At 34.8% G+C, this 13543-nt stretch overlaps 2 protein-coding genes and 1 pseudogene across 2 annotated transcripts in view; 1 reads left to right on the forward strand and 2 right to left on the reverse strand.

The window, feature by feature from the left end:
• LOC125835990 (uncharacterized) overlaps window positions 1-3283 on the reverse strand; it is a 154656-nt gene extending 151373 nt beyond the window's left edge. Inside the window, exon 1 of the mRNA XM_049515083.1 lies at window positions 3175-3283. The gene's annotated coding sequence lies outside the window, so the exon portion shown is untranslated. The remainder of the gene's footprint in view (window positions 1-3174) is intronic.
• Window positions 1-13543, forward strand: part of LOC125836091 (pectin acetylesterase 8-like) — a 45340-nt pseudogene that overhangs the window by 1684 nt on the left and 30113 nt on the right.
• LOC125835986 (uncharacterized) lies at window positions 1548-3183 on the reverse strand. Its single transcript, XM_049515080.1, has one exon. The coding sequence runs from the start codon at window positions 3156-3158 to the stop codon at window positions 1548-1550; it is 1611 nt and encodes a 536-aa protein (XP_049371037.1). The 5' UTR covers window positions 3159-3183.

Here is a 13543-nt window from a genome sequence, read left to right on the forward strand (position 1 = left end):
CAATGTTATATTGTGATCGCTTCAGCAAACTATTGCCTAATACTCCGCGATTAAAATGCTTGACTGATAGTGGCTATTTCATCAATGTGTAAGACATTTTTATCGTGTTATATGATCAATTTTTGAAGATGATTCATATGTTGTAAGAATCACATTATACAATTTGTTCTGTTCTCTCAGCAACAAGAATCTTCAGAAGGGAAAAGGCTTCAAAACAATCTATAAAGCACTTGTTACATTACATGTACATAATCTCCTTTCGTATTTCTTCTTGTTTCATTTTATGTTACTCAAACAGATGTGTCAAATGAACGAGTCAAAAATAAATTGATGAGTTCATATATGCAGGGGTCTGCCAAAGCACTACCAAAATCCTGCACTTCAAGAATGAAGCCAGAATTGGTACAAATTGTTACTACTTAATTTTTTCTTCTTGTGGATTAATGTTGATATTATTACTGAAAATCGTCGCGATACATTTTTGCAGTGTTTCTTCCCACAAAACATGCAACAATATATCAAAACGCCACTTTATACAATCATGTCACCGTTCGATATAGTTCAGGTAATTATATTGTTATACTTGTCATGTTTTATTCCCCGAGAGTAAAACTACATGAATTTTGACCAATAAATTGTATTGCAGGTTGGAACTTCATTAGGTGATTATTACAATGCCAATAAACAGAATAATTGCTCTGCTAATCAAAAGAAAAACCTTAGAGGTCAGATTACAAATTAATTTTTTTTCCCAATGTACAAGTTTGTAATTTTCTAATTATTTGAGTTATTTTATTTCAGAACTTAGATTGGAGTTGTTAAGTAAATTGCCCAATGCAAGTGACACAAAATCAAGAGGAGCTTTTATTGACTCTCAATTTCATCATGCTAGACTTCAGAGTTACTGGAATCCACAGAATGTCAGTGTGGTGAATAATGTGGTATGACATTATTTAGTATGTCGTCTCAAAAAAGATGTCGTGTTTTTAAAAAATAACTCAACTTTCAAAAGCATTTTTTTCTTTCATAAACTTTGTGTCTAGTCTGACGGTGCCACGTAACGCTTATTAATGAAGGTTTTTATTGCAGACAATGATAAAGGCATTTGGAGATTGGTACTTTGACAGGCAGTACTATTATCTCATAGACAAGCATGACTTGCCAATCCCATAAAATAAACTCCTTTTATTATGCTGCTGGGGTTACTTAAACACATGGAAACTGAAAAATGGCATGTAATATATTAAAAAGTTGTGAAATAAAGCATATGTTAATTATTCAAGTACTTGATACATGTATTTTGCAGCAAGTATCTAATATATATAATATATGGACGTTCATGTTGAAGGGCATTTAATTTTGAGCTTCACCTCATATGTATTTTCTCTGTATCGCTCCAATTTTATTGATATCCCCGAAGGGATGCCTAGCAAGCATGAAGAATGTAGTCGTGAATTAAACTAGAATGTCACAAACAGATCATAGATAACAAATTCAACAGATGTTCTTACAATACGTACAAGCTAGCTAGAACTTTGTATTTACTACTAGGAGTGGTCTTCCTCTATTTTAATACTTTTCAGTCTTTCGGAAGCAAAAACAAACTTAGTATCATAAGAGTCAGTTTCTCTATGAAGTGCACATCGGACATGAAGCACTTCATCGAGGTCGAAATTGTAGTACATGAAGCCCTCTTTTGAGTTTAACTCCCTGGAACAGCCACTGCATTTGATAACTGCCATCTCACCATCATATGGATACAAATAGAGAAGTTTATAAGAAACTTTCTTGTTTGTGCCAGGGGTAAATGTCATGGGAGCACCAGCACAGGAACGATGGAGACTGAATTTACAAGTAGAGCAACAGTATTTTGCACCGTCTTCATGACCACAAGCTCTGCATTTGGACTTTGGGGGATCGTTATAGCTAGCGAGTATGAGGGGGTGATTTGGATGAAAATTGTGTCGTATCCTTCGCGGAAGAGGGAAACAAGTCTCGTCGATGTAGTAATTGCATAGCTGGCAAATGTAACCGGATAAAGCCTGGTTTGAACATATGCAGCAATTCATGATTGACGCCTCATTCGTTTGTTTAATTGCTTTCAACGGATGGCGGTGGCTGAAGTGTATAACTTCTCCTAGCTTTTCGAGTTTCTGTTGTTGGTCAGGGAAGCTTTTTCGGAGGAGCAAGGATTTCTGGACTTCAGATAGGAAACATTGATCCCCTATAACTCCAAGCTCTTCTTCAGCAGCACACTCGAAATGACAGATGTAATCAAACTCGCGATTATAGAAAAGCCAAGCGGATTGCCTATTCATAACTTGGTTACAAATACAACATAGCAGGGCTGCCCCTTCACTTTTTAGTGGAAAGGAAGTAAAGAGATCAAGAGGGTATTTTACCTTATGGATCAATTTTGTCGTCACAGAAGCACATTCAAGATGAAGATCAAATTTACACAAATCACAATGATAGTAAAATGAAAACAATGAGTTGTCATAACCACATGCCACACAACAGAACTCGCTTTCCACTTTCGAATGCCAAAGAACGATTGAAGGAATGGGAAGAAGGGTGAGTGAGTGCATAGGATGAAAATAATGTCGAATTCTTTTAGGAATTTTAGAGCATACCTCATGGAGAAAGTAACGACATCGATCGCAACCATATGCCACCCCGGAAATTATAATAGTACACATATTGCATCTTATAACTTCTGTTCCTTTAAGATGAAATCTTAGCAGAGGATGTCTGTGGCTGAAATGCACCAGATCACCATCACGAAGACGAGGAGGCGCTTTTGACACATAACTTTCCTCTTCCTTTGCAATCAATTTAGAACAGCTTGTTATTTCTATTTGTATCTTTTTCTGCCTCTGCCTAAATCTGTACAGAACAGCTTGTTGGCCTTTTGCTTCATCCAACTGATCTTCAGCTTGATCTTCAGCGTCTGATTTTTCGTTTGTAACGATTTCTATCTCTCTTTTTTTGGGATGAGCTATGTTTTGAGGATGATGAATTAGCAATTGAAGAAGAAATTTGAGCAGACAATAAACCAGAACAATAGTTGGTAGCAATATAGAAAGGCCTAGTAAATAACTGAATTCCAAATTGTTATCATCAAAGATCAAACAAAGCATCTTCTTGTTGTCCGGCATCAATTGATATTACTACTTGATTATTTTTCTTTAAGACTTGATCACAATCTTTGAAATAGCATAGCACAAGTGAAATTATTGAGAAAGCAAAAAGCTAAAGAAGCCAATAAGTCAAAAGTGAAAAAAGGTAAAAACAAGAAAAGAGAATAGGGAAAGGCAGAGGAAAAGTAGAGAAATAAAGAAAGAATTCAGTTCTACATTATACAGTAACTTGCCTTTTGCAATGAAAAAAGTTGTTGTTTTTGTTTTGAAACTGACCAGTTTTAACCTTTTCTATCATATGTTTCAATAATTCACAGGCTAAAATGATATTTTAGATGAGGCCTGGATTTTATCGTAAATTTCTCAAATAGTAACTCAAGTAAAAGAAAATTATGAAGCAAAGTCGCCTTTTGTTTTATATCAATAAAATCATTAAACTTTGTTTGAATAAATTTTACCCCACTATATTTGTAATCATCAACCACCACCACTAACTACCTCTGCCATCACTATCAAATGTGTGGCGGTTTGTTGTGCTATTGTTCCCTGAGGAAGTCGATGGACCTGTGGTGGTCGCTAGCTATCTGAAAGAAGATGGACAATGTCTCTTCCTCATGCCTCCTTAACCAAAGTGCACAATATGCTAGTGCTAAGGTCTGTAGTTTTTCTTGCTTTTCTTAATTGTTCCTTTGTCGGGGTCAACATTACTTCTGACCTTGTAGTTTGATTCTCCCTTCTCAGGCTAGCGTTTTGGCTGTGAATGGTCTGCAATGATGACTATGCCTCTTCTTCAGGTGATGATGATAGAAATTCGGTCACCTTATAGCTAGACTGATAAATGTACCTTTGTATTAATGTGTTGTTATCTCAATTTCGAGAGTAAGTCCTTATGTTACTATGTTTTCTTCTTGACATCGAGAGTGTATTCTTGAGTCAACCTCAAAAGTTAGCACAAGATGTGAGGATTGCACAAATCATATCAAAGATACCATCTCTATCCCCGAAAGAGACGATGTGAGACTCTTCAAAACCCTTCCCACAAAATTAACATTTGCTTAATGTAATCCCAACTCTATTTGAGAGCTTACTCATATTGTCAATCTCATAGTCATATGAAAGAGGGAGATTCTGTTAGGTTGATGGATAACATAAGCTAGTTAATTTATGAAGAATTTTCACAATACCGAATATGTTTGAAACGTGTTCATTACTAGATATGTAAATTCAATTCGTCAAATAGAGCGAATATATTACAGTTGCAAACTTCAAAATAAACAAAATAATCAAATTTTCTTACAGATCATATACTAGGCATTATCATTCCATTAGAGTTACATACAAGCTAGCTAAAACTTTATAATTACTACTAGGAGTCGTCTTCCTCTATTTTAATACTTTTCAGTCTTTCAGAAACAAAAATAAACTTAGTATCATAAGAGTCAGTTTCTCTATTAAGTGCACATTGGACATGAAGCACTTCATCGAGGTCGAAATTGTAGTACAAGAAGCTCTCCTTTGAGTTTAACTCCTCGGAACAGGCACTGCATTTGATTACTGCCATCTCGCCATCATATGGATACGAATAGAGAAGTTTATAAGAAACTTTCTTGTTTTTGATAAGGGTAAATGTCATGGGAGCACCAGCACAGGTACGATGGAGACTGAATTTACAAGTAGTGCAACGATATGTTGCACCGTCTTCATCACCACAAGCTCTGCATTTGACTTTGGATGATCGTTATAGCTAGCGAGTATGAGGGGGTGATTTGGGTGAAAATGGTGTTGTATTCTTCGCGGAAGAGGGAAACAAGTCTCGTCGATGAAGTAATTGCATAGCTGGCAAATGTAACCGGATAAAGCCTGGCTTGAACATATGCAGCAACTCATGATTGGCGCCTCATTCGCTTGTTTGATTGGTTTCAACGGATGACGGTGGCTGAAGTGTATAACTTCTCCTAGCTTTTTGAGTTTCTGTTGTTGGTCAGGGAAGCTTTTTCGGAGGAGCAAGGATTTCTGGACTTCAGATAGGAAACATTGATCCCCTATAACTCCAAGCTCTTCTTCAGCAGCACACTCGAAATGACAGATGTAATCAAACTCGCAATTATAGAAAAGCCAAGCGGATTGCCTATTCATAACTTGGTTACAAATACAACATAGCAGGGCTGCCCCTTCACTTTTTAGTGGAAAGGAAGTAAAGAGATCAAGAGGGTATTTTACCTTATGGATCAATTTCGTCGTCACAGAGGCACATTCAAGATGAAGATCAAATTTACACAAATCACAATGATAGTAAAATGTAAACAATGAGTTGTCATAACCACATGCCACACAACAGAACTCGCTTTCCACTTTCGAATGCCAAAGAACGATGGAAGGAATGGGAAGAAGGGTGAGTGAGTGCATAGGATGAAAATCATGTCGAATTCTTTTAGGAATTTTAGAGCATACCTCATGGAGAAAGTAACGACATCGATCGCAACCATATGCCACCCCGGAAATTATAATAGTACACATATTGCATCTTATAACTTCTGTTCCTTTAAGATGAAATCTTAGCAGAGGATGTCTGTGGCTGAAATGCACCAGATCACCATCACGAAGACGAGGAGGCGCTTTTGACACATAACTTTCCTCTTCCTTTGCAATCAATTTAGAACAGCTTGTTATTTCTATTTGTATCTTTTTCTGCCTCTGCCTAAATCTGTACAGAACAGCTTGTTGGCCTTTTGCTTCATCCAACTGATCTTCAGCTTGATCTTCAGCATCTGATTTTTCGTTCTTAATGATTTCTTTCTCTCTTTTTTTGGGCTGAGACATATGTTGAGGATGATGAATTAGCAATTGAAGAAGAAATTTGAGTTTTAAATGATACTAATCACCATCATAATCATCAACCAACAACACTAATCACCATCATAATCATCACTACCATTACCATTGCCAACCACCACTTATTGGAGCAATAAATAATAATACTAAACAATGATACATTGACATATAATTATTAAAAATGGAAAGCTCCAAAGTGTGAAGTTGAATCTCTATTTTACTCCTCCATTAAATCATAAATCATATATCATATATATATATATATATATATATATATATATATATAAGAGAACCCTAGGCCCGCCTATGTGGCGCCACCACAAACAATGATTCCCTTTTAATTTGTTTATTTCCAAAACTAGTCTTCCCCTTTCATTAAAAGTTGCGACTTTGATCAAAACATCATGAAAAGTTGCGACTTTTATGAAGAGTTGCGATTTTTATGAAAAGTTGTGACTTTTATGAAAGATTGTGACTTTTATGAAAGGTTGTGATCTTTCCGAAGGGTAGTAACTTTTCCAAAGAGTTGTGACCTTTCCGATAAGGCACAATAAACATTTGTTCATACTATCCTTTGGTGTCTATAAATAGAGGGATTTCCTCTCATTTTAAAACAACGAAAATTCTGAACTTCTTCTTCTTCTTCTGCACAATTAAATATTTGTGTCTTTTGCTCATGTTGAGTGGCTCACTACACCATAATTTTTGTATCAATACACTGGTGAATAAAATCGTTCTATCCTGAGAGGATCAATTCCTCTAAACCTCGGGTACTAGAGGGGAATGACTTCTTAAGGGGACATTGTGCATTCAGTGGGCTCGATATTTTCCTTTCTCTTTCATTCTATTGTTACAGATCCTGGTATGTATTTTTTACAGTCATTAATTTATACTTATGTTATTAATTATTTTTTTGAGTACATGTTTTAAACTTTTTTGTTTATATTTCTGCAAAGTTATTGTGATAAGTATTTGTTAGTAAAAATTAAAAAACACACGTTAATTAAGTATTCACGCAGGTTTTATCTGCTGAAATTATTAAGGGTACAGTAAAAATATTCCTTAAAGATTTATACTACCTTCTCTTGAAGACAAAATTCAAATTTGGTATGTCATTGTAAGGACATAAAGACATTAAAAACTTTATCACACCTTGATGTGCAAAGTGAACCTAGAAAAGAAGACAAAAATTAATAAACTTTTGACATGGGTTCAAGGATGAGCCGGATGACCTTTACAGGAATATGACTAGATTGGGGCCTCTTTTAATCCCAAAGACATAGATAACTACACAATAAATTTATTGTTCATATTCAATATGAAGTATGGAAAGATTCTCAAGTTTACTGCAAGTTGTAAATACTTCTCTTGAAGTAATAGATATGTTTCTCTATACTGCGATTGGAATAGAAGTGTAGTTTCAAATTGAACTTCATCACTTTGGTAAGTTGATTTTAAAAAAATACCCAAACAAACTTAATAGTTTTGTGTAATATTTTTCCCTTTCAAGTATATATAATAAGTTTAGTTGTTATCCAATATGATACATTCTCCCTTTAATTTTTCATTTTAATAATTACTTATGATACATTTAAATGGAGAACTTTAAAATGATAGATGTAAAGTAAAAGGTAGGGCTGAACTTTCTACACATTAAAATTAGAATATTTCTTCACTTTTTTCAGCCTTTAAAAATTTATTTATCCATTCACCAACGATAATTTTTTATTAGAAAATTTAATATCTCCGCTTGAAGTTCATTTGATTCCCCAAAAATATAAAATCGTAACACTTCCCGGAAGAAAAAGTATAAATTATAAAATCAAATTAAAGATGATTGATTGAAAGATAAATGATAAGATATTATAATTATCATCTTCCTATACATTATTAATATTTGTTACTACGTAATCTTGTATGTAAGACAATATAGTTTTTTAGTTTCAATGATTGATATGTTTTAAATTCAAATTATAAATTCCATGATATTAAATTCCTGCGCAAGGCGTGGGTGATTTTACTAGTTATAAAATAATTAAATACAAATATTTTAATTACAGAATAACATAATTTGAAGTTTAACAACTGCACTTTAATATTATGTCATTAAAATTCTCTTAGTTATTACTCTACTGAATGTTAGTACATTCAATTACAATGAAAATAAAATGGCTGAATGCTTTATTGTTTCGTTAAAATAATACTCCATCTGTCCCAATTTATGTGGCACTTTTCATATTTTGAGAGTCAAACAACTTAAGTTTGACCGGTAATTTGCGCATGAAATCTTCAAATTTTTTGAAATGATATTTATATATTTGTAAACTACGCAAACAATTCTATAAGTCAAAATAATTGATAATTCAAAATGTTTAAAAGATCTATGAATAATTAATGGTAAAAAATAGACTTGTTTGAATTTCGAAATCCAAAAAGTGTCACATAAAATAAAACGAAGGGAGTATAAAATAAATAAATCGACACTTGACCAGGTGCATTCTCACGTACTGCACCATTCGTATTGAATTGCTTTCCATATATCAATATTCATTGCAACCTTTAGAATGTCAATTAAATAGTTGACATAATAGATAAATGTGTTCTTTAATTTGGTTTCAGCTCGTATTTATGGCCTTCAACTTGTGGAGAATAGCAGAAGAAAAGTATAATCGGAGAATCATTCTGCTAGCCTAAGATACTTAACTAAGATCGGAAGATTCAACTAAAGAAGATGAAGTTAGAAAGGAGAACTTGTTTATGGAATAAGACTCTTGAATTGTCTTTGTTTGGGTTGATTACAAATGCCTAAGTCACCCCTATTCATACTTGTATAGGGATGCTTCTAGAAATTATTCTAGATACATTTACAAGAAATATCTAGATATCCTTATCTTCTAACTAAGTAATAAGAATCTAGATATTTCTATACTTTACTATAAATATCTAATTATCTAGAACATCTAGATTTTTATTAAATATAAATATCAAAGATATTTACTCTACCAAATTCTAGAAAGATCTACTAAATATCTAAGATATATTTTGTACCTCCAAAAAAATCAACTTTAATTTTTCACGCTCCCCCTTAAAGTGATTTTTTGGAAACTACCCCACACTTGTCGTGGAAGAGCTTGAGCCACATCTTGCTGAAAATCTCGGCAGTTTCTTTCGAACTCCTCTTGCTTCTTCAAATGATAAAAATTCTTCATCGTCAGTTAATCCATGTAAATTATCTCCTTTTTGAGCTCTCAGACTCCCCCTTTCTCTTAACTTCTTGATAATTATTTTATTTAGAGAAACACTACCAATTTCCTGTGAAGTCTCAACACCAACATAGGATCCACTACCATATTCTCTTATCATCTCCTCATTAGATTTTTGGTAGCTTCAGAGCTTTCAAAAATCATATCGTTTGCCTCCAAGACTTCAATATCAACTTCTTCCTCTATTTGATCTCTACTTTCTCCGTCTGCTTTCAAAAATTTGTCTGAGTCATTAACTGGCCTTGATATTGCAGACAATTGACCAAATACTTCCGCTTCCAATACACTCCCTCAGTGCTTTCTCTATAGAGGTCGTCTCTAGCACATGTAGTTTCAGCTATTGCCTGTTCAACATCTTCTTCTTTGATTTTTTCAATAGAAGCTATCATATCACCACAGGGAACATCCTCAATAATTTCTTGTTTCGTACCGTCAACATTAGCTTCTTGCTTCACCAAGTGATCGGCTATATTATATTCTAAATCCCCGATCCAATATATTTCAAGATTAATGGAAATCATGGAATCTATTGCTCAAACCTTAGCTACTTAACACTTTCCCCATTCTCTTATTCTTGAGCAACTTTTTGAGCCATATTGCTCTCCTTTGCTCCGCAATATCTTTTTATGTGCCTTACTTCACCTCAATGATTATATCTGAAAGGCTTCTTACCATAATAGTTAGAAGGCTCTTCCTTCTCTCTAGGTGAGCGTGAACTACCTGAGGATCGAGGGTGTGACATATCTCTTGTTTTACCTTTAAAGTTCCTCTTATTGTCTACAAGAGCATTTTCTTCTCCTTCTTCAACAAATACACTAGCAAACTGCTTGGCTAGTAGTTCCTGTGACGATAACAAATTTTAAACTCCTCCAAGGTTGGTTGTTGAGCCCATCCTTGAATCGACGTCACAAATGGAATATATTCAAGCTTCAAACCATGAATGAAAATTCTTCTCATTCGTGCTTCAAATATAGCCTTTTCCAGATTTAACAAAGATATCTCAAAACATAAGTTCTTAATCTTCAAAAAATACTCGGCAATAGAAAGGTTGCCTTGAGTAGTGTTAGCCAATTCATTCTCCAATATCTGCAGTCGAGCTTCATTCTTCCGGTTGAACAAACGATCGAGGGTCCTCTTCAGTATAAACTCCGCCTTTGCATTAATCTGCTTCCACTTCTTGTACGCATTACTATTTTCTGGTCCGTCAACAGGAGGATTGTGTTACTCCCATTAACAACATGTCACGCCTTAAGCCTACACCCTGGGCGCGACTGACACTCAAGAACCATTGTTGGCCTCAAGCGAACCCTTGGCCTGGCTTAACTCTTAGTGGAAGACTTACTCAACATAAGATAAACTCAAATGAAAGCTTTAATTCAAAAAAAAGTTTCAAATTAGACAACTTAGAATAGTTTAGAAATAAACATTCACTAGCCAAAGAGGCAACTCAATTCTTTAAACATTTATAATTGAAAATGAAAAGACTAATGATCTACTGTCTATCTGAAGCCTCTACTAACTGAGATGGACGTCGGGACAAGACCCACGACATCCTAATAACAAAATGAAATAACTGAAAGTAAATAAGGGATCCTTCGAAAGCAAGGAGGCTACCAACAACTCTGGAACTCAACTGGATCAACGAAGCGCAGGATGCTGATCTTGGTTTTCTGTATCTGCATCTTAAAAGATGCAGGCCAAATGGCGTTAGTGTATGGAATGTACGAGCATGTGAGGGGAAATCTAAACAAGACATAAGCTTGAACTAGAACTGAAAGAAACACTTACCTCGTCTCAACTCAACTCATTTAAATATAAAGCAGTAGTAAGGAATGCATTATAAAGAAAGGCTTTTAAAGCAGTAGATAACAACTTCATGTATTTAAAATACAATATATTCAGTCTATATGCAAGAATACAAAATAAACTCTGTTTGTATATGAAAATACAAAATAAAACTATGTGGGAGATTCTCTATCCGACAACCATCACTATGAGCTATGTGATTATACAACGTCTAGCCCACGCTGCCAGAACTGTCCTATATTTTGCCAGGGTATAGAACCTATTACTAAGTGGATCCACTAGTCTATGCTAAAAAGCATTAAGGAATCATCTAAAAAGTATGACCCTTTCTACCCACGTTGGCTACATGGTTTATGAGGACTTTGAGTTATCTGACCTCGTCCCCATATCGATGCTCAATACTAGTCCAAAAATATAACTAGCTCATATGTTTAAAAACATAACTCTTTCTGTGGTTTGAGATTATTACTAAAAAATATTTCTCTTAAAAGAGATGGTACTCAAACCTGCTCATGAAAACTGTTTTGGAAATCGATGTTTCCTCTCTACTTAAATGTAAAAACATTTAATCTTGGGAATACTTAGTTCCCATATATCATTTTAAAGAAAACGAACTCAGCTCTACTCTTTCTCAACTCATGTTCTCAAGTCTTAAAATAAGTTTAAAAATGATTGCAAAAGACTTATTAAAATGACTCAGAGGAACTCTCAAGACTTGACTCTTAGCTCTACCTCTTAATTTGAATTATGGATTCAAGGTTTTGATCTCATGTTATGGATGATCTCTCGATGTTTAGACATACCATAGAGTGTAGAAATCAATTAGAAAATATAGGTATGATTCGAGGGAACTCATACTAAAAGAAGGTCGAAAGGGTAGAGGACTTGGCGACCCTGGTGCACTGAGTGGCGCAGGGCGCTAGACCTTGAACTACTGTTACACCTCACTATTTGAAAGAACAAGAATTAGAAAGAAACCGTTTTTGGAAATAATCAAATTTGGAAAGTTTGACAAAGTATGAGTTTTGGGTCAACTTGAAATGACCATAACTCCTATAACAGGATGAGTTAGGTGAGCTACAAGATATTTTAGGAAAGATCTTTGAATTATCTTTCCAACACCACTGAGTTTGCTAAATTTTGAGTTCGTATGAAGAAGATATTCCAATTTGAAGTTGGGATGTCTAGATAAGGAAAGTCAAAACCGGATTTTAGAAGGGTATTATGGTCTTTTCACGTCCGGGGTGCAGGCTCAAGAACAGAAACAATACTTCAAGAAACTAATCAAGAACTCAAACTCTTCAACTTCAAAAACGAAATTTCACTGAAAATAACATAATTGGTGTGTGGGTGAATGAACCCAACACAATGAGAACTCACATACATCTTAGGGATTAAACCCTTAGCGAAACGACCTTCGATTCGCAAGCAAACTTGAAGAAAGCTTTGAACTTTCTCCTTTTTTCTCCTCTTTTCTCTTCTTGAACTTTCTCCTAAAACCCTAAGCGTACTTAGGATTGTGAAAACTAAACCAATTCATTTTAGACCTCTAAATATTACCAAAATTCGCTTAAATCTGATTGGGTAAGGAAAAGACCAAAATACTCCTCTTAAATCAGGGTAACTTTCCTTAACTAGACAGCCTGACTTCAAACGGGTATATCTCCCTCATACGAGCTTAAAATTTAGAAAACTCAGTGGCATTGGAAAGAGGATTCCAAGATATTTCATTTGATATCTTATGGGCCACCTAACTCATCTTGTATTGAAAGTTATGATTGTTTGAAGTTGACCCAAAACTCACAACTTAAGTATAACTTGAAAACTTTTAGATTTAGCTCTTTCCAAATTAGTTCTTTCTATTTTTGGCTCTTTCTAGGGCGGGATGTTACAATATCTCCCCCTTGGGAACATTTGTCCTCGAATGAGATTACTCTAAGTAGACTAAAAGTGGTAACATCTAACATTCAGCTCAAACACCCAACATGCAATATATAACACATCACATCAACTTAAAGAGTACTAAGTAAAGAATTAGTACCTTAATTTGAAGCTTCTCCTGGAGTAAAGAGATGTGGGTATCTCTTCTTCATATCCCCATCTTCCTCCCAAGTAGCTTCATCAACAAATTGGTTCCTCCATAAGACCTTGATTGATGATACCTCCTTGGTTCTCAACTTGCGAACCTGACGATCCAAAATCTGAATGGGAATCTTCTCGTAAAATAGGTTTTCCTTAATACCAATATCTTCTGTTGGTATAATAAGTGAAGGATCACCCATACACTTCTTCAACATTGAAATGTGAAACACCGGATGGACTGTTGTTAATTCTTGCGGTAGCTCCAACTCATAAGCTACATTGTCGATCCTCATGGATATCCTGTAAGGACCAATATATCAGGGACTAAGCTTCCCCTTCTTACCAAATCTCATGACACCCTTCATAGGTGAAACCTTCAAGTATACCCAATCATCTACTTCAAACTCTTAAGTCTCTCTC

The sequence above is a fragment of the Solanum verrucosum genome, unplaced genomic scaffold (genome assembly GCF_900185275.1).
Source record: "Solanum verrucosum unplaced genomic scaffold, falcon-dt-bn FXZP01000208.1, whole genome shotgun sequence".
Classification (NCBI taxonomy): domain Eukaryota; kingdom Viridiplantae; phylum Streptophyta; class Magnoliopsida; order Solanales; family Solanaceae; genus Solanum; species Solanum verrucosum.

What these genes read in the sequence shown, in the direction of transcription:
- LOC125835986 (XM_049515080.1), bottom strand. Translation starts at nt 3,158, where the DNA reads ATGCCGGACAACAAGAAGATGCTTTGTTTGATCTTTGATGATAACAAT.